The sequence below is a fragment of the Trachurus trachurus genome (genome assembly GCF_905171665.1).
Source record: "Trachurus trachurus genome assembly, chromosome: 10".
Taxonomy (NCBI): domain Eukaryota; kingdom Metazoa; phylum Chordata; class Actinopteri; order Carangiformes; family Carangidae; genus Trachurus; species Trachurus trachurus.
This window is the reverse complement of record NC_139894.1, coordinates 20162562-20182374: the sequence shown is the minus strand read 5'-3', so window position 1 is coordinate 20182374 and position 19813 is coordinate 20162562. Positions and strand designations below refer to the sequence as shown.

General features: G+C 40.7%; 2 protein-coding genes across 2 annotated transcripts; both read left to right on the top strand.

Annotated features, from left to right (window-relative positions):
* Positions 1-899: 899 nt before the first annotated feature.
* ube2ka (ubiquitin-conjugating enzyme E2Ka) lies at positions 900-7671 on the top strand. Its single transcript, XM_083980976.1, has 7 exons — positions 900-1263; positions 1944-2037; positions 2278-2336; positions 2468-2550; positions 3047-3146; positions 6129-6257; positions 6370-7671. Exons 1-7 carry the CDS (start codon positions 1201-1203, stop codon positions 6442-6444), a joined length of 603 nt encoding a protein of 200 aa, XP_083837102.1. The 5' UTR covers positions 900-1200; the 3' UTR covers positions 6445-7671.
* Positions 7672-10071: 2400 nt separating this feature from the next.
* Positions 10072-17152, top strand: LOC310992540 (neuronal acetylcholine receptor subunit alpha-9-II; the record flags this gene model as incomplete). Its single annotated transcript, XM_083980623.1, has 6 exons — positions 10072-10131; positions 10910-11055; positions 12832-12986; positions 14831-15011; positions 15297-15648; positions 16386-17152. Exons 1-6 carry the CDS (start codon positions 10083-10085, stop codon positions 17150-17152), a joined length of 1650 nt encoding a protein of 549 aa, XP_083836749.1. The 5' UTR covers positions 10072-10082.
* Between the last annotated feature and the right edge of the window lie 2661 nt (positions 17153-19813).

Sequence of the window (19813 nt, the reverse complement as noted above, 5' to 3'; positions counted from 1 at the left end):
ATTGCATCAATTTTGTTAAGAGAGTTTGAGGAGGAGACAGTCAGTCTCCATGGGACAATGATGCCCCCTAATGTCACTCTTTGGGGCCTCCATGAAGCATACCGTAAAATTGCTGGGCTGTCATTTACTGGGACAAATATCAAAAGTACCTAAAATGTGCACGTGTTTCCAGTGATGAAGCATTGTACTTCACCTCACTTTGCATTTTTGTCAGACACCTGGGAGACTGCATCTCCATGACTTTGGATTAATAGTTTAAACATTTAAATACTTTTTACTTGGTCTTATGCTTCTCTGTGGGTTTACCAGTCATGTTAATTTTTCTACTTTTTATTTCATTAATTTGCGTCCACACCTATCTTAAAAGGCAAAATTGATAAGACACGATCATGATCAGCAGGGTAAAGCAGCTGAATACTTCACATGTGAACTCACTGGAAAGCAGCTTAGTAGGCTATCTATGATGAAAAGACAACAACAAGTGGCCTATGCTTCAGACTTGAAAACTACTCACCCCAAAATGTAGGCTATAGAGGCCTATAGGCTAAGAGAAAAATTTTGGACCCAAAATAAATGATCGCATAATGATTACAAGTAATCTGCTAGTCACTGTGTGAATGCCCCCTTTACTATTTACATTTGTTTTAACATCATCTTTATTTGCATTAAAATATTATATAGAATGACACACTGGATTAATTGTCAATACAATAATAACAACAACAATAATAATAGTATAACATAATATTAATATAGCTAATAAGAATTGATGTCGCTATTATTTTTTATTATTACACAATACATTATTCAGTATGAACAGACCAACCAATGGCAGGAGGCGTTCAGGATGGCAATACAGATCACATGACCCCTTCTCCTCCAGACTGCATGCAGTTTGGTATTAAAATGTTTTCAGTACCACCAACCATTGTGTTGTTATACATTTGAGATGACAGATACACGTTGAGCGATATTTAACGCACTCTCGCCTTTTGTATTGATAAACCGGGACCAGAGGCACTCGCGGCAAACGACTGTTTTCACAGCTGTTATTTTTTTAATTTTTTTTTTTTTTAGGTTGTGCCCAAAGAAAAGTGCAGAGCTGAGTGAGCTCCTGTGGGCAGAGGAAGCTAGCTAACGTCAGTCAGGTCGGACGGCGGCGGCGAGGCCCCAACCGCGGACGGTAACACGGGGGAAACCATGGCCAACATCGCAGTACAGAGGATAAAACGGGAATTCAAGGAGGTCCTCAAAAGCGAAGAGGTTTGGTTGTTGTCTTTTCTTGTTTTGTCCGGTGAAGTAACAGCTCGTGTTTTATTTCTGTGCCTGTGAGCGCAGGCTGAATGTGAGTGACGCGTCGGTCGCTGGCTCAGCTGTCAGCCTGCTAATCACCGAGCTGCTACTGCTGCTGCTAGCTACAGCTAACACCACAGACCCCCGACCACACTGCTTCACAATTATAAGCTACTACTGCTAGGCAACAAACCTACTGGTGATACAACAGATACTGTAACGAGCTAAGGCTGTTAAGTTTATAATGCTAAGTGGACGTCATTGGCTAGCTTTACCTTTACCATGCCTCCTATGGTCACTGAGCTAGCTGCGTTAGCTTCAGCTAAAAGATAGTTTGGTGTGATTTCGCCTGTAGCACTGAAGTTGTACTCCTAACATGTGCCCTCTTGACTGTATATGGACCCTCGCCACCCCTCCTCAGCTTACATCAGTGGCCCCCATTATATGTAAATCCGTGAGATGTGTGCAACAAGTAGAGTTCAACTTTGCAGCTAATGCTGCGGAGGGGAGGGGGTGTCAACTTCTGCTGCATTGGCAGGTCTGAAGTTTGACAGCAAGCAAGCTAGCTCAACAACACTTTGCAGTTTAGCCTGTCTGTGGCTGAAGCTAAAATGCGTGTGTATTTTTTTTTTTTTTTTTACTCCTTTCAGACGAGCAAAAACCAGATAAAGGTGGATCTGGTGGACGAGAACTTCACAGAACTTAAAGGGGAGATAGCAGGGCCACCTGACACACCGTACGAAGGTGAGGGGCTCGGTTAGGTACTCTGCTGTCTGCTAACCTGTATGCATGGTTGCACAATTCTTTTGTAATAGTGTGTCTCACTGTCATCAGCTTTATTTTGAGAGGGCCTCACCCCCTAACCATTCAAGAGTTGTTTTTAATCTTTAATATAATCCCAAAACAATCTGCATAAACAGTTCCTCTTTACTGTAGTATGAAGTATCTCTGTCATGACTGTGTGATACCTCTCATTTCTTCCAGGGGGTAGATATCAACTAGAAATTAAAATTCCAGAGACGTATCCATTCAATCCACCCAAGGTAGATATTCGTGGTCGTTATTGTTACCCGAATATAACCCCTTTCTTTGTGGTCATTGGCTTCAGATTTTTTTCCATTACTGTGCTAATCTGCAAATAATCTTCTTCTGCCTGCCTCATTTAATGTCTCAGGTGCGGTTTATCTCAAAGATCTGGCATCCCAACATCAGCTCAGTCACAGGTGCAATATGTCTGGACATTCTCAAAGACCAGTGGTGAGTGAATGTGCGCTGGCATTCTTGACATTCTTCATTGTACATCCATCATGATACTTTTCTAGTCATGTGAGACAGTACTTCCCCTACCAAACCACAAAGTCAGAGACCAGATGCTTCTAATACCACCTCTGTAGCCACTGGATGACATTTATCTTCTTGTTAATAATTGAAAAATGGTAACTTAAACCTTTGCATTCCCATATGACCTGATCAAAACTCCCACTTATTATAATATAATGTGACGTGATACAATGCAAAACACAGGTACAGCAGGGTTAGATCAGTGAAGTAGTAGCTGTCATCACTAATCCCAACTTTTTTTTAGTATACATGGTATTTTTATGAATAGACCAGTGGTATTGAAACTAACATTTTAGCTTGTCCAGTGTCCACTATTATGCAGAGAACTGAAAGTGTTCTTCGACTTAGCTTGGAAGTGTTGAGTCCACATTAAGATGTGCTAAATACTGATGTATGTTGTGTGTCCTTTCAGGGCAGCAGCTATGACTCTGAGGACAGTCCTCTTGTCACTACAAGCCTTATTGGCAGCTGCAGAACCAGATGACCCACAGGATGCAGTGGTAGCCAATCAGGTGGGTGTGCATGTGTTTATGTTTTGACTTTTGGTTGACACATTTTACTATGGATATGTGTTTCTTTTTTTTAAGTGTATGTTATATGATATTAATGAATAGATGACATTGATATTATCATAAACTGATTTTGGGTAGTTAGCTGTTGATCGAGCAAAAAAGACACTTGATGAAATCACTCGCTCAACGATGAAACTAGGTGGACGTTTCTTCAAGACTAATCTCAGGAAACAGTAAAATAGGCTTTATGAGATTATGTATCAATTGTTTATTTTCTCAAATGTGTTCATCTTCTTGGTAAATAAATGTGCACAGTAAACTTCCTAAATGTAACAATAAATATGATTTCCCCCTGGACAAAACTGTTGCTCCCCTAAATATGTGAGGGCTCTTAAATCTGCCATTGTGCTATAGTATCACTTGTTGGGTACAGTAAGTGTCACTAAACAAGATTATTTATTAACACAAGCAAAGTAATAAATGCACCTCTGATGTTAAACGTTGTACCAAATATTTTTTTTCTGTTCAGGTGTGCATGTTAGATCCACCTGTGTATGACTCTGGATTGTTATCTCAAAATCCCTTGCATGCATTATTAATTTGTCTGTGCCGCCAGTTTGTGGTTACAGGTTAAGTGTTATTCAGTGCAGTGCCACTAATGTGAAGCTCTTGTGAAATATCACGTGTAGGCAGTAGTCTTTTTGCCCATCACCTGTGTTTCCTATTGAAAAGATTATCCTATTCTTTTAAACATAACACCCTCATACAATCACATATTCTGCGTTAAACAACAGACCTGTACTTGATCACTTAGAGAAGATTAGATCTACCATAGTAAGAAATTACTTTCATGTTCATGTTTGTCAGCACAGTTTCCATGACTGGATGTTAATCTGTCGGTCACGTGTCTCGTATGGAGTAGAAACCTGAGGCTGTTACTCTCTAACTTCTTACACCTGCACTGAAAATCCTGCATGAACATTTGACATTAACAATATTTGACTAGTCTTGCTGTCATGCTATTTAATGACCCTTTTTGAATAAGGTATGCTGAGTCCAAAACTACAATGAAGCTACAGAACAGTTCAAGTGCTAACAGTGTTGGGAGGGTTACTTTGAAAATGTATTCCCCTACAGATTACTGATTACATTAAATGTAATCTGTATTTGGATTACTTAAGTAAAGTAATGCATTCTGAATACTTTTTGGATTACTTCAAAATCTCCCGCCTGAGTGTCTTTAACTGGGAATTTGCTTTAGAGAATGATCTTAGATACGATCTCATAGGCTACCGTGGCTCCTTTAAACTGAAACATTAATGGATGTGTTTGAATTTGGCAAACCAGTTTTAATTTGTTATTGATCATCCAGCCACATTTAAATGATTTTTTTTAAATAGCAATTAACATTAAATTAGTAGGCTTAGGCTATATTAAAACTGAGCATCTTTCTCTGCTCTGCAGTCCAGACTACAGCCTCTGAGGCTCTCATACTTATGCAGAATACGCCTGAAAAAATACACAATTTTAAAATAGGTTTTGTGAGTGTAGGGCAAGCAGCATGATTATATTGAAAATAAAGTGATGACAGGAGCCACTGTTAAATCTGTAACTCTAAAACTGTACTTAAACTCACATCTCTACCTAAATTGGAGTCGTTTTGGAAACAGCGTGACGTTGCTGTTAAACCATTCTCATTATAAACATCATGACAGTCAGGATCCTTTTTAAAAACGTGATCCTGTCGCAGTTCATTCATGTTGTTTACCAGAGACCAGACATTGAAGAGGAATATGCTGGGCATCCTGAGAGCGCCATTACCAAAATAAAGCCAACTTCAGCAGAGACGGCCGATGAGTTTAGCACTTAACCCTCCTTTCTTTCCTAGAATGAGAGCACTTTCGGCCGGCGGAGCTGGGTTAATTGTCGCCGCTGTTTTGTCTGTCCCTCTCCCACCTTGATGGTTATAACTTCGCCACAGTGCCCAGTCAGTGCAACCCGTGTGTAGTGCGGCAGGCTAAAGTAATCCAATCCATTTTTTTTTAAAGAAAGTATCTGTCTTCAGAATACACCAATTTAAACTGTAACAGAATACAGTTACTTATATTTAGTATTTTAAAAATGTAACGCCATTATGTGTAATCCTTTACTCCCCAATCCTGAGTGCTAATTCTAATTCTAATAATAATAATAGCCTTTATTCAGGACTCAGAGGTGGTCCATATAAAAACTAAAAGTAAAGTACAGTATGGTTCATCTACACTGGCTTTATACTTCAACAGTGCACACAAAAAGCCCTGGGCAAATCTCAGCAGACTGCAGCTGTATGAGTTGATCTGCCTCTGAATGTGTCAGCAGCCTTGAAATCTTGCAGAACACTTTTATTGGCAATCTGTTGTGCAGCCACATATAAACGATGATAAAGGTGGACAGTGGGTGCACCACTCTTCTGCTCACAGGCATCTATATGCTCAGGAAAATGTACAGTATAACAAAAAGTTTCCACCCTCTTACACTTAAACTTTGTGTTATTTTACAACTTTGACTCACAGTAGATGGGAGATGAAACTCACAAGTGTTTTTGTTTCATCACCAGTCTTCTTTCTTTCAGCTATTGTTTGATCAGCCAGCAAGTACCAAAAAATATCATCTTTTCAGAGAGCTGTTGTTTTCTTCTTGTTTTCTGTCTGAGTCCAAAACTCGGACTTCACTATCAAAAGGAGGAAAAAAATGTCCATGTGGGAAGATAGTTCCCATGTCTTTTTGCTGTTTTAGTCTGAGAGGTGGTTTAATTGATGAGCAGAGTTGTCGCCAAGTTGTTAATAATTTGTTGACAGTGATCAGCAGAACATGTAAAAAGTTAAAATAAAGCTCTAAAACTTTATCTAAACTAAGTAGAGAAGTAAAAAGTTTTGCTTGTTGACAGTGGCGTGCTGAAGCCCTCTCCCTCAAACTTCCTATGTTTCGCTTTCCCCCATACAGTACAAGCAGAACCCAGAGATGTTCAAACAGACAGCGAGGCTCTGGTCTCATGTCTATGCAGGAGCTCCTGTCTCCAGTCCGGAGTACACACGCAAAATAGATAAACTCTGTGCCATGGGCTTTGAAAAAGTAAGTATTTTTAAACTTTAGTCCTCCCCTGCTGCGATACTGCTCTGCTAAATTCTCCAGCAAAAAAAACAAACTGTGTGTTCTGACGAGTTTTTCCTTTCTCTCCCCCTAGAATGCAGTAATAGTGGCGTTGTCGTCGAAATCCTGGGATGTGGAAACAGCGACAGAGCTACTCCTCAGTAACTGAATCCTGACACCCCCTTCATCCTCCTCTCCATCCCTCTCTTCCCTCCTCACACATGCACACCCTCTCTCCTCCGAAACTCCAGCTGTCTGAAGGCGCCTTTTCCTCTGTCTCACCCTCTGTTTCACAGTGGACTCCTCAACCTCCACACTTCTCCTCCTCCTCCTCTCCACCCCCGCTCCTTTATCCCCTCCTCTGTGTGGCATCTCTCCTCTCCTCCGCTCGTCACCTCTGCTGTATCACACTCCAATCAGTCGCTCTGTGAGCTCTTATCTCTGGTTTCTGTATCATTCAACGTTCCACTCAGCGCTACAATCAAAAGTCCAACCACATCTCACCCTCGTTGAAGCATATGCCAGACTTAAGACCCTGCCCACGCCCGCCAGTCTGCTAGCTTTCCTGGCTGTGTCCAGGAAGAGGCTGTCAGCAGCTCATCCTTGCCTATGCAGTGCATTTAACTTAATTTGTCAAGACCTTTGTAGGAAAGAGTCAAGCCGTTCAAGGAGGCTCTTTTGGACCTGGTCCTGATCTTTACACACTTTGATCTTGTTTTCTAAACAGGGATTAAGCAGTCCTCGACTTTTAATGTGGTATCTCTACAGCAAATTTCTCATCATCCACCCATTTTTAAACTGTTAACGCTCCGTGCTTTCAGATATCAAGGGCACTATAAAGTTTAAACATTTTCCACTTAAAATGTGGATGTTAAAATCAACTGTGGTGAAGTAAATTTAGTGCACCAAGTAGAAAATGTGGATTTATTCAGACATGGAATAGGATGAGGCTTTTTCCCTGTTCTGGAAACTAGCTCATCAAGTGTCACTGAGGTGTAGCCATACTCATTTCCATACCATGGTTTATTCCCTTCAACTGTCTGATCAACCCAAATCTCTTGCTGCAGACCATTGTTCCCACCGCATTTCGCACACACACACACACACACCTGTTCTCAACATGGCTTACTTCACCTGTCCCTTTCCCTACATTTTTAAGAAAAACATTTATTTGGTTTTTGCCTCCTACAGGAATACATTTGGATTCTTGTTTTTAAATTGAGAGAGAAACAAAACAAACAAAACAAACATGTTCAGCAGTTAACACAATCTGTCACAAGTCTGAATGGAAATGGTTCCAAACAAGTTTAAAAAATATTGCATCATCTTAACTACGCCAACAGATAAATATGTCAAAAATGATTCATCTGTAAATAAAGATATTAAAGTCTGTGTAAATTAATCCACACTCTCTTTTCTTTTTGTGTTGCCTCTCAAAGACACACTTTTAATGCATCAAAGTTACCAGCTGAAACAACTTCCCCATCCACAGATATAAGATATAGAAATATAACCCTCAGTGTAAGTCAAGTTCAATCTGATGAGTCAGTGCACTGCTTGTTAAGGATCCAGCAGGTGTTTATAAGCTTGTATGGCTGTGCATACATTTGAATAAAAAACACTGCAGCACGAAATTAAAGACCAACAGGAATCAAATCTGCAGGGAATTACATTACAAATGGAGAAAATAAACCAATTAAGATGAAGAATGTGCATGCAGAAGAACTGGAGAACAGATTATTCAAATCGGAGTTTGTCTTTCTTTAAGGTAGTACTTGGGATTAGTAGTACTACTAAGGCTCTGCTGTTGTGTTAAATTCCTGAGGGAGTGAGCAAATTTTCGCCATCGCTTATCACGACGTTCCGATCACCTTCGCTCATGCCGATGGAAACTAAGGATGAGCACATTAACAGATGGCCTGCTTGGTAGCGTGTTGCGATATGCTGAACCTCTCCAGGAAACCTGGCAGTAATCTGAATGTTGTATTTCAGCCCACACGCTCGCAACCTCAGAGGAAAGAAGCTGCCACTTGATGTGTTTATGTCTGCTGATCAACAGCAGTATGTAGCGCAGATCCCTCAGGTTTTCCCGGGCCTCCCTGGTGACAAAATCTCATTTTATATCCTGGATGTTGGCATATTTCTCCAGTGTATCTACTGTACCATCTGGAACTGCTCCAAGCATCCCAGAGCAGAGGGATGAATATACAAGACAGAAAACGAGCATTCTGTGTGGCTCATATAATGACCCTGAAGTAATCACTTGCCATTAAAATGCACACAAAATAAATTAACTAACTGCATTATTAAAGTGTTGAAGCTTCCACAGGCCTGATGATGTCACCACAGTGTACCTCCGCCGCTGTAAGAACTTGCTGTTTATGCTTGGACACAAAAGAAAATGTGAGTGTGCTTCTTAAAAAACATCTTTTATTACAGCATAACTCTCAAGATTCCTAAATTGATTTTGCATATACTGTATGTGCTTTTGTAAATTTGGATCATCATTTTTACAGCCTTGCTTTAGGCAGGGCTATATTTGCAGTGTCAACCCATAATATCAGCGTAGCTTCCTCAGCACTGCTTCCACCATCCTTTGTTTTGTTTTTATGCCTCTGCTGGGGAGAGCTGTGGCTGAGGGTTTTTGAGGTTTTTGGGTGAGCGCGATACCTGAGGGAATTTCTTCAAATTCACTTGGACTCATAGACGAATTGATGAGGTCATGGTCGAAAATCAAGGTCACACTGACTGTAGTATATAAGGAAAGACTGGAGGCATTGCATTACATCTGGCACAAACCTTCACTTAGATGTGATGGAAATTCTAGTTTTTAATGTTTAACTGCTTCTTTCATGAATCATGGAGCTTTCCAGCCATGCACTGTCTGACCCCCATATTGCTGCGAAGGCCCTCATCTGCAGACTTATTCACTGAGCACTTTATAACCTTGTATTAGAAGTAGCTTCTATACAAGTGCTCTTGGGAGACTAGTGAGCCTTGAACACGTACCGTAATAGTATTCGAATTTTTCACAGTGATTTAACTGTGGAAAATCCTGAAGTAACAAATATCCTCTCACAATATTTGACTTATTAAAACAGTTTTTACTCATGTTTACTAATTAAAACAGCAAAAGCAAAAGCATCAAGTTAAATAAACATCTGATTTTATCTGATTACTACTCTAAAATTCCAGAGATACATTTTAATTTGCATTAATGTGCTTTTACTGTTCATTACTGATGCTTTGATGCATGAATTTGAACCAAAAAGACAATCCACACTTGTTAGTTGTTCAGATTTCTAAATAAATAAACTATGAATTGATTTAATTTTAAGACGGCATGCAAAAAGAGAGTTATTAAGAGATGTATTAATCAGAAAAATTATGTCTTATTTGTGCTATTAAATTTCATTCAGTTACATACATAACCATCTTTCCTGTCTCATACCCTGGGAGTCTGGGTCTAGGACCAGCAGTCCACCTGGCAGCGTTTGATTGACAGCCTAATAGCCCAGTGTGTGGTGAGGCGATGATTCACGGGCATCCTGTTTCTTTCGGTCTGCTGCTGCTACGTGATAGCCGGAGTTTTATTCCGTGTCCCAGGCAGCAGACATGCTTCCTCCCCCGCCAAGCAGTAGGAGCTGGTCTCACTGCAGTGATGACCAGATGAAACGGCGCCCTGCTATGAGCAAAGGAGTTCAGTCGGGGTTGAACTGGCATGTAGGTCTGTCAGAGGGTGAAATCCAGGACCTGTGGATTTGTGGTCCCACTTACTTTTTTATTTCTTCTCAGAGGTATTCAGAAATGTTGAAGATCATCCCAATAATCTGTCTGGCGGTGCTGCTTCCTGAAGGTGAGTCAGACATGAGCTCAGTGAGTCTCTGTGCTGTCATTAATCTTTTGAACAGATTGTGCTGTTGTGAACTTAAACATACAGGCTTTTCATTTGGTCAAAGAAAAAAAAAGAGGAAACATCAGAAGTTTATGAATATTATTTGCATTGCCACATTATCTGCATTGTCTTTCAAGTAAAGAAAAGTTTTCTAGATGTTGAATTTTGTGTATGCGTTTTAAACCATTGAATTGAATTGTTTGCTGATTTATTAACATTTTGGTATCTAAACCCAATGTGCAATATTCACTAAGCTAACTAAAAAATGAAACAAAAACGAATTATTTGTACAATAGTTTGAAATAATAATAAATAAATAAAAAGTTGTTATAGCAATGAAATATACAGTATTTCTGATTAATTTGGCAGATAACTAACAAACACAAACAAAAGAGTTATTCCTACATTAGCTTCCATCAACCACAAACAAAATAAGTCCTTTAGTAGCACTGGAAATAATATAAAAAAGTAAGTGTGTAAAAGTATAGCATGTAGAAAAAATAAATAATCACAACTATACTAATGGAAAAGGTGTCAACACATGGCGTTTAGCTTTTGTAGATGAACTCAGATGCAACTATGTCAATGCAGTTTAAACCTTGTTGGCCATCTTTATGTTTGTGTGCAAGGTGACAGAATGACGTCAGAAGGGACAGTATGTAAAACAACATTAGAAAACACAAAGTTTGTTTTGCCACAGATTGAATTATTAGTAATGATCTTGTCTGTCTCTCTCCAGTGGTTCACTCAGCTGAAGGTCACTACGCTCAGAAGCTTCTGAACGACTTGATGGAGAATTACTCCAGCGCCCTGCGTCCTGTGGAGGACACAGACAGCGCCCTCAACGTCACCCTGCAGATCACACTCTCTCAGATCAAAGACATGGTGAGTGTTTGCTCATCTGCAAGATCCTCATATCCTGAATTCCAAAATGGCCATTATATATGTTGCATATTAACAGAGGATCAGGACAATCCACAAATAAAAATACAAATGCCAGTTTCTTCTGTAAAGTTATCCCAGTATTATATAGTAGTGGCTGTTTGTTTATTTATAGGATCCCCATTAGCTGATGTCATGACATTACCTATTCTTCCTGGGGTCCCCAATACAATAAAAAAAAAACATAGTACATACTCACATTCATCGCTGTTACAGATCACTGTAACACCTCATCATATACACAAACAGCAAACAGTCTAAGATATATTATAAGGTACAAAGAATACATCATACATCACATTACAGTACCACAACAGTTTAACCCACAAATAAATTCCTATAATACGTTATATATATCTTACTCATTGAATTTTCAATTTATTTAAATAGTCTTTTACTACCTTTTTAAAAATATGTTTTGAGTTAAAGCAGAAGTAAGCGGAATATTTGTGTTAATATAAGTCTTAAATAGTTATATCTTCCGACGGCAATCACTTATATGGAGTGTTTGGTCTGAAACACGGGTCTGTCAGTCACTCTGCTCTGCTGTAAGCCGAGGAGAAAACTTTCCTTGTATCCTACAACCTTTATCCAATGAGGAGAGAGAACGGCATAAAGGGGCGGTCCTCTCTGTGTGTGCAGCCAAGGGATGCGCGTGAATGTGGTGACGTAGGGACGAGGGCGGGGGCTGCTAACTCCATCGGCTGACAAGAAGTTAGCCAAAACGACCGGATCGCTTACTTCTGCTTTAATATTTTTTATATTATTAGGTAATGTGTTCCATCCTATAATGGCTCTGTATATTACAGTATGTTTTTAAAAAGTTTGTTCTTGGTTTAGGTGCCAGTAAATGATCATATCTTGATTGTCTGGTTGGATATTTATTGACATGAATGCTGTGTTAATTTCTGATTAATTTGACAAGGACCATGTAGGCCTAAATACATCCAACTCAAAGCCAAAACATAAAGATGAGATGTGAAGTTGGAATTAAACTAAAAGCTCTCTGGGTTTTCATGGGATGGATTTGTGGGTGCTGATGTGTATGGATGACAGACAGACCTCCTACTGTACAGGCCTGGGCCTACTGTTACTCAGCTGGATTAGGTTCCCGTTCAGGTTCAGTGCTGTGTCAGCCCACAGTGAATTAGCACTGTGTGTGTGTGTGTGTGTGTGTGTGTTTGGATTTGGCTTTGTGTGGCCGGAGAGAGAGAGAAACCAGCTTTCCTGCTGAATGTAATGTCTCTGTGGTATACTGTACAAGCTTGTCTGTTGATATCAGTCTGTCATGTTTCAGAAGACAGGAGTGAAGGCCCAGACAAGAAATATGTGAGTGCGTGTGTGTGTGTGTGTGTGTGTTGGGGTGTCCTATTACCCAAAGCGGTTATGTTTTCTCCGGTTCGGTGCTTCAGTGTAGCTCTGGCAGCGATACCAAAACCACCCCCACCAATCGCCCTCATCCTCCAGTCGGTCTGCTCATCCACCTGATATTGACAGACAGGTCTGGATTTCAGTTGTCGCGATAATCTGAGGCGTAGCTGCCGACGTAAGGCTCATAGAGAGTTAATGAGAAGGAGATCAAGAGGCTCTCTCTTTAAGCTCCTTTAAATATGTATCCATTGTCTATAGGCAGGTGTGTGTTTGTATGAGTGCACTTGCAAATGCCTTTTCCTATTTGTGTGATTGTGTGTGTGTGTGTGTGTGCGTGTGTGTGTGAAGGATGAGAGGAACCAGGTGCTAATCGCCTACCTTTGGATTAGGCAGACATGGTATGATGCTTACCTGAGGTGGAATAAAGAGGACTATGACGGACTGGATGTCATCCACATCCCCAGCAGCCTGGTGTGGAGGCCCGACCTCGTCCTCTATAACAAGTACGCCCGTACGTCACACAAACACACACACACGGTCACATTGGCCCCTATTTGGAACCTTAATGATCCATACGAGGTTGAAAATATGTGTTATTTCACAATTTTCACAAAAAAATTCCACCAACAGGCAGGATTATTCACATGCACACATTCACCCTTGGGAGCTAACCACTTTAACAGACTAACTTCTCAATTAGGGCTCTTCACTAATAATCTCATTGATCGCAAAATTTGAGTTATTTTATAATAATTATCTCTTGCATGTTATTTAAGCAATATCACACGAGAGGGAGTGCTGTTGTACTGTATATCAGCACGGCTGTGATTCGGTCGTAGGCACGAGGCCGCAGGCCGAGTGCCGCAGATAATCACACCGTGCTGATATACAGTACAACAGCACGACCTCGAGTGTGATATTGCTTTTATACAACAGTGCTACGAGCGCATTTTTAGAACAGTAATAAACTACAAGAGATTATGATTTGTTTGTTTATTTAATCATTTATTTGGCTCCGCCAACAGAAATAGTTCCGCAACTGGAAGGGAGACAAGGCTGTTGCCAGGCAACACATAAACAGTTCATACTAGCTTGCTACTAGCTACAAGCTTCTCCACCGAGCTGCTTCCAGTGCTGGTTCTGGTTCTGAGCCCGTGTCTGATCAGCACCGCAGCAACAGGACCAGCGTGAAGACACAGAGACGTTATCGATACCGTATTACATTTGTTTATCATCTATGTAATCAATATAAACACAGTTGAAGCTAAGTAGCTGAGCTACGTGGCTAACAACAGCTAATGCTAATATCAAAACACATCACCGTCAAAACGTAGTTGCCCCCGCGGCGATTTTTTTTCCAGCCGGGTTTAGTAGAGATTTATCGCCAATTAGACGGACCAAGTCAGGTCCAGGTTTTAATGTTCACGTCCGTTTATAACTGCAGCAGCAGCAGCAGCAGCAGCAGCAGCAGCAGCAGAGAGATGGGGCAGCTCCTGTATGGGGAGCGTAGCTCTGACTTAGCTCCTGTCCAGCTGAACAGCGGAGTGATACTGTCTGTGAAAAGTCCCAGTGCTGTTATACTGTATATCAGCACTATGGAATGTCTCGTTGTCCAATCAAATTGCTCGGTTGGGACCGGTCGGAACTAACTGTTGTATAAAATTACATAATTAATAAGATTCTTCTGTCAGCCCCTTTATTATAGTGAAGGGTTAAAATGAGAGAGATAATATTGCGACATGTTGTGTAATTGTATTTGTGGTGCATTTATTTACTTTGTTCATGGGCATGGGCAAAAAAACAACAACAACTTCAAGCATACTTGAAAAAAAAAATCCGAAGTACAAGGTACTTATTGTACCTTGTACTAAAAAATGTACAAGATATATTTTCAGTATTGTGTATTAGAACAAGTGTAAAATCTGAAATTTAGTGGTTATGTAATGTATAACCCTAACCCTATTATAAAATATATGTATGCTTGTAGTGTCTAATGCAAAAGCTCTAAAAGAAAACAACCCATGATCATTTTTGAGTCTGAATAATACTTTTGTACATGTAGTTTATATTGCAGTAGTGTTGTACTGGTTTGTATTAGATTGTGTGTCTAATACACAGGTCAATACATATTGTGATAATGTGCAACATACAGTAAGAAAGTAAGTATGTAAAATGTATTTATATAAACTATATAATGATACACACACACACACACACACACACACACACACACACACACACACACACACACACACACACACACACACACACACAATGACCCTGCAGTTAGCTACATGACACACGCAACATAAAATTGTGTCTGTCTCCACTCTCTCTCCTCCTACAGAGCTGACGATGACTTTTCTGGGCCGATGGACACAAATGTGAGACTGCGCTACAATGGGGAGCTAACCTGGGATGCTCCTGCCATCACCAAGAGCTCCTGTGTGGTGGACGTCTCCTACTTCCCCTTTGACAGCCAGGAATGCAACCTGACGTTTGGTTCCTGGACCTACAATGGTAACCAGGTATAAAGAAACATATTACGGATGACAAACCCAGTTCAGTTTGATTCATCCACTTTTTCAGAAAGATGATGATCCCCTCAGGGGACTAAAAACTCATTCAGGTAGAGGCTACGTGTTAGACCAGGGGTAACTGCCACTGATCAGCTTGAAAAAGAGATCAGACATACGCTCTAATTATATCCACTTGTTTGTTTGTTTTTTTTATCTTTTTTTGGAAAATGTCAGTGGGTTGAGCTTGTTCTGTGTGCCTCCTTAACTCCTACTCATCTCTTTATCTAACTCCAGGTAGATATCATCATGGGCATGGACAGCGGTGACCTGTCAGACTTTGTAGAAAACGTGGAGTGGGAATGCCATGGGATGCCGGCCACAAAAAACGTCATTATGTACGGCTGTTGTTCTGACCCATATCCGGACATCACGTACACCGTGCTCCTGCAGCGCCGCTCCTCCTTCTACATCTTCAACCTCCTCCTCCCCTGTTTCCTCATCTCCTTCCTGGCTCCTCTGGGCTTCTACCTGCCTGCAGACTCTGGGGAGAAGGTTTCCCTGGGAGTGACAGTTCTCCTGGCTCTCACTGTGTTTCAACTAATGGTGGCTGAGAGCATGCCTCCATCAGAGAGTGTGCCGCTTATAGGTAAGACTGTGAGTTAATGTCGAACCTGCTACATATCTGCATTGTCATTGTGATATTAAAGGGACATTGTGTAACTTCTCCTGTTATCTATTCACGAAAATCGATTATTTCGTTCAAAAGTATGTTTTTCATTAATCAGTAATCACCCCCATCAACAAAATGAAGTGTTCCTTTCAGCTCTGAATTTGCCGTTCATATCATTCATATCTACATGGAGCGGGTAAGCTCGGTGCTGGCTGCCATGTCGTGTCGCCATGTTTTTACGTTCAGTGGCAGCGTGATGGTAGGAAACCACGGAAACTCACCGGAGACACCGGAGCTGTTGGCTCAGGTCGAGGTGGCGTCTGTGAAAAGTCACCGCGGTAACGCAGTGAGGAGGAATGGAGCGTTACACTGATGCTGCATTCACCTGCAGTCGGACAGACGGCCGTCACTAACAAACCAGATGGCATTTTAGTCACAGAAGTCGAGAGAAAGCCGGTAAAACGTGGATCAGGTAAACAATACAACATCGCCATGACAACATATTGGCTTGTTTATGCCGTTACGTGCAGCGGCTGTCGTCAGTCTGCCATCTGCCCAATTTCACATGAATGCAGCATGAAAAATACGATTGAGTTGCTTGCGATATACAACCACAACACTAGATGGGGGTAATTCCTACACAATGTACCTTTAACAAGCGACAGAGTGGGCAGCATTGTGTTATACCCCTGTCTCTTTTCTCCCCCTGCCAGGGAAGTACTACATTGCCACTATGACCATGGTCACAGCCTCCACTTCTCTCACCATCTTCATCATGAACATCCACTTCTGTGGTGCGGAAGCCAAACCAGTCCCCCACTGGGCAAAAGTCCTCATCATCGACTACATGTCCAAGATTTTCTTTGTTTATGAGGTAGGTGAGAATTGTGCCTCTGCCTCCTCCTCCTCCTCTTCCTCCCCTCATTCCCACCAAGACGAATTCCGCCACCAGCACAGCAGCTCCCACGTTCACGCAAACGGAAAACCGGGGAGCCACAGAAGCCGAGATGACCGGCAGAATCACAAATCACAATACCCCAGGCCCCAGACCCCAAAACCACAACAACATCCCAGAGTGAAAGTCCAGCACCACATCATTAGAGAAGAGAGGAGTCACCTCTCCAGCTTTGCACCTGGGAAGTATGAAGGCTCTAATGGTAAAATCCCCATAAGTGACTGTTGTAAAGAAGACCAGAAGGTCCCCTGCTGTCCGGAAGACAAAAAGCCTCCACCTCAAGGCCCCACTGTGACCTTTGGCCCCTGTGTGCTCTGCAGCCATGGCAGTGGCTTCCCCGGTGTGGACACCAAGCTGGTGCGCAATGTCGAATATATCGCCAACTGTTTCCGAGAGCAGAGGGCCACCTGCGCCAAGGGGGCGGAGTGGAAGAAGGTTGCTAAGGTGATGGACAGATTCTTCATGTGGATCTTCTTCGTCATGGTTTTCCTCATGAGCATCCTCATCATGGGCAAGAAACCGTGACCAAATAGTGATCCTGTGGATTTTTTAATATATTTGACTATATAGTCAGAAAAAAAGGTGGGTGGACTATATTCTTTTTTATAAGTGTTGTTTGTTGAAAATTTATTTATTAATGTAACATAGGTTATAAATATATATATATATATATATATAGAAAAAGCATACTATACTTGCATTTAATGTTTTCCCCCAGCACAGGCTATATTCCTTAACATTATTAAAACATTAAAAACAATGATTTTTTTTAAATACACAGTCATTTTGTGTTCATGTAGCAACATCACATTATTTGAAAATGCCTATATAGTTTATACTATAGTATTCTGCATTCTTGTAAAATCATCCATTCTGTGTCTCACTTTGCACCTTTACAAAACAATGTGTAGCAACCCCAGCGACAGCCTGTTAAAAGGGTGCAGCTTATTACCCTATCCCCATCAATCCTGGCTTTCATGTAAAGGTATGTCATCATCCGACCATTGACTCCCACACGCAAGGTGATCTGCTGTCAAGTTAAAAAATGACCAGCAGAGACAGCACATGTCTTATTCACCACTGTGAAATCATATGCCTGGGGCCGACAGAAACAGCATCGGTGCACACGCTCCTGACCTACAGAATAATTTTTCTGTTCAAAATCATCCAGTGAATAGTTAATGAGTGAGCTTTGTTTGTTGCACAGCCAAGGCAGCGAGCATGTAAGGTAATATTGAGCATCAATTATGTAACACAATGTGCACACTCTGACGCCCACCCCCTCCAAACACCCCTATACTTTGAACTTGGAAAGTCAGGTGCATGTATGTGTGTGTGTGTGTGTAATGGGAGTAGTAAGGAATGAAAAACAATAAGGAAGGGAAAAAAACCTAATAATGTTGATACCAGAGGTGGAAGGTAAACTATATTAATTAAAGTACAACACTGAAGAAAAGCTTTGAGGCATATGTGCCTCATCTAAATATTTCTATTTTTGTTCAAGTTTACTCAACTAAATTTCAGATGAAAACATAAGATAGATGGATCTAATGCCACCTCAACCTATTAAAATACTGCATCAACACTTTAAAGGGGGCCACTTTTCATACTTAAATAGATTTTGCTGCTTAACTTTCCACATATTTATTGCAGATGGATTCGGTGCAGGATTGTGTACTGTATGAAGGATTGAAACAAAAATTAAACTACATTGTCCATGATCATAATCATCATCATCATCATGAAAGAATATTAACCTTTGTGATTTCTGTGTCACAGAGGACCAGAATAACCACATCTTTCATGGGATGTGTTGATAATGTAAAACATATTAAATATCACTGGACTTATTCTTTAACTTGGAGTTTATTTACATTTTAGCACTTGTGTATTTTCATTCTTTTTCCAAAATCTCTGTCAAATTGATCCTTAAGAAGGAGGTAAAGGTGATGATAAACAGAAGAATCAGGATGATGTCTCTCCAAGATTTCCCCCCACAATACCTAAATCCCACAATAGAGGGCGTCCTTTTCCCACACTCTGATGGTGGATGCCCTGGAGCATAACTGTTTGAAGCTGCATGTGGCACCACAAGCTACATGATTTGCACCTCAGAGTTATCCCTGCTGTCTTTTCATCATCCACGGAAACCTCACAAAATTTCACTACTGCAGGCCAAATAAATAAAAATGAATTTGTCGGCTGTATTAGTTCTATGTTCTATAGTAGCTATATATCTATAGAAACTACATGTGATGCTTGCTGCAATTCTATGATTAAATGCAGGCTATTGATGGAAGTGAATTAGTAGAAATGCTGGGGCAGCAGGCAGTCTGTTGATTGTCCTACTGAGTCTCTAGCATGGGCCAACAATCAAATGGACAGAGAATCACTTTTTTTTTTTAATCTTCCTTTCCAAAGTGATTGTCATGGTGGGGGTTGATGCTTCTGATATAAGTGAAAATATCTTATATATGCTATCTGAAAGGAGCCGCTGCATTGTGTTCCATTAGAGCGCAGTGAGCCGCAGGGGCCACAGCAGGCTGTAATCACCATGGGAGACCAGGAGAAGTGCAAACCATGTAATTTGGACAGGCGCAGCAGCTCAGACTCTGAGGGAAAGACTGCTGGGAAAATTACCATGTACTTTGCAAAATTTCACTTGGAGAACTATTATCTGTCACCACTTAGATTTACACACAGAAGAGGAAAATCACTGTGATGATACAATGTATTCACCTATGACTGACTATAGTAGTGGAAAAGAACACACAATTACCACCCTAAAGCACAATGTTGAGGCACGTTGCATAAATGTTCCCATATTATGCTAATTTATGTAGCTCACAACATTTTAAAGGGACATATTGTACTTTGCAATCACTTTTATCTGGCAGCTTTCATCCACGTTTCTCTACAGTTTAAGATTCTTCATAGAAAACTTAGGAAAATATTACCTTCACCAATAATATAAGAATATACTGCAAGAGAAGCCATTGTGCATAATGTGAACTTTTTTGTAATGGACTATTTTTACACTTATTCAATGAAGACATTTACATCTTTATTTTGAACTCTTTGCAAGCAATTTTACAAGATTAAAACACTGGAAAATTTCCTTCACTGCACTTTTGTTTAGTAGCCTATCACTGACTGGCCTTATGGAAAGAAACTTGAAGTGTCTGG

Coding starts and splice junctions, on each gene's coding strand:
- ube2ka (XM_083980976.1), top strand. CDS start 1,201: ATGGCCAACATCGCAGTACAGAGGATAAAACGGGAATTCAAGGAGGTC. Junction 2,038..2,277: donor ACCTGACACACCGTACGAAG/GTGAGGGGCTCG, acceptor CATTTCTTCCAG/GGGGTAGATATCAACTAGAA. Junction 6,258..6,369: donor GTGCCATGGGCTTTGAAAAA/GTAAGTATTTTT, acceptor CTCTCCCCCTAG/AATGCAGTAATAGTGGCGTT.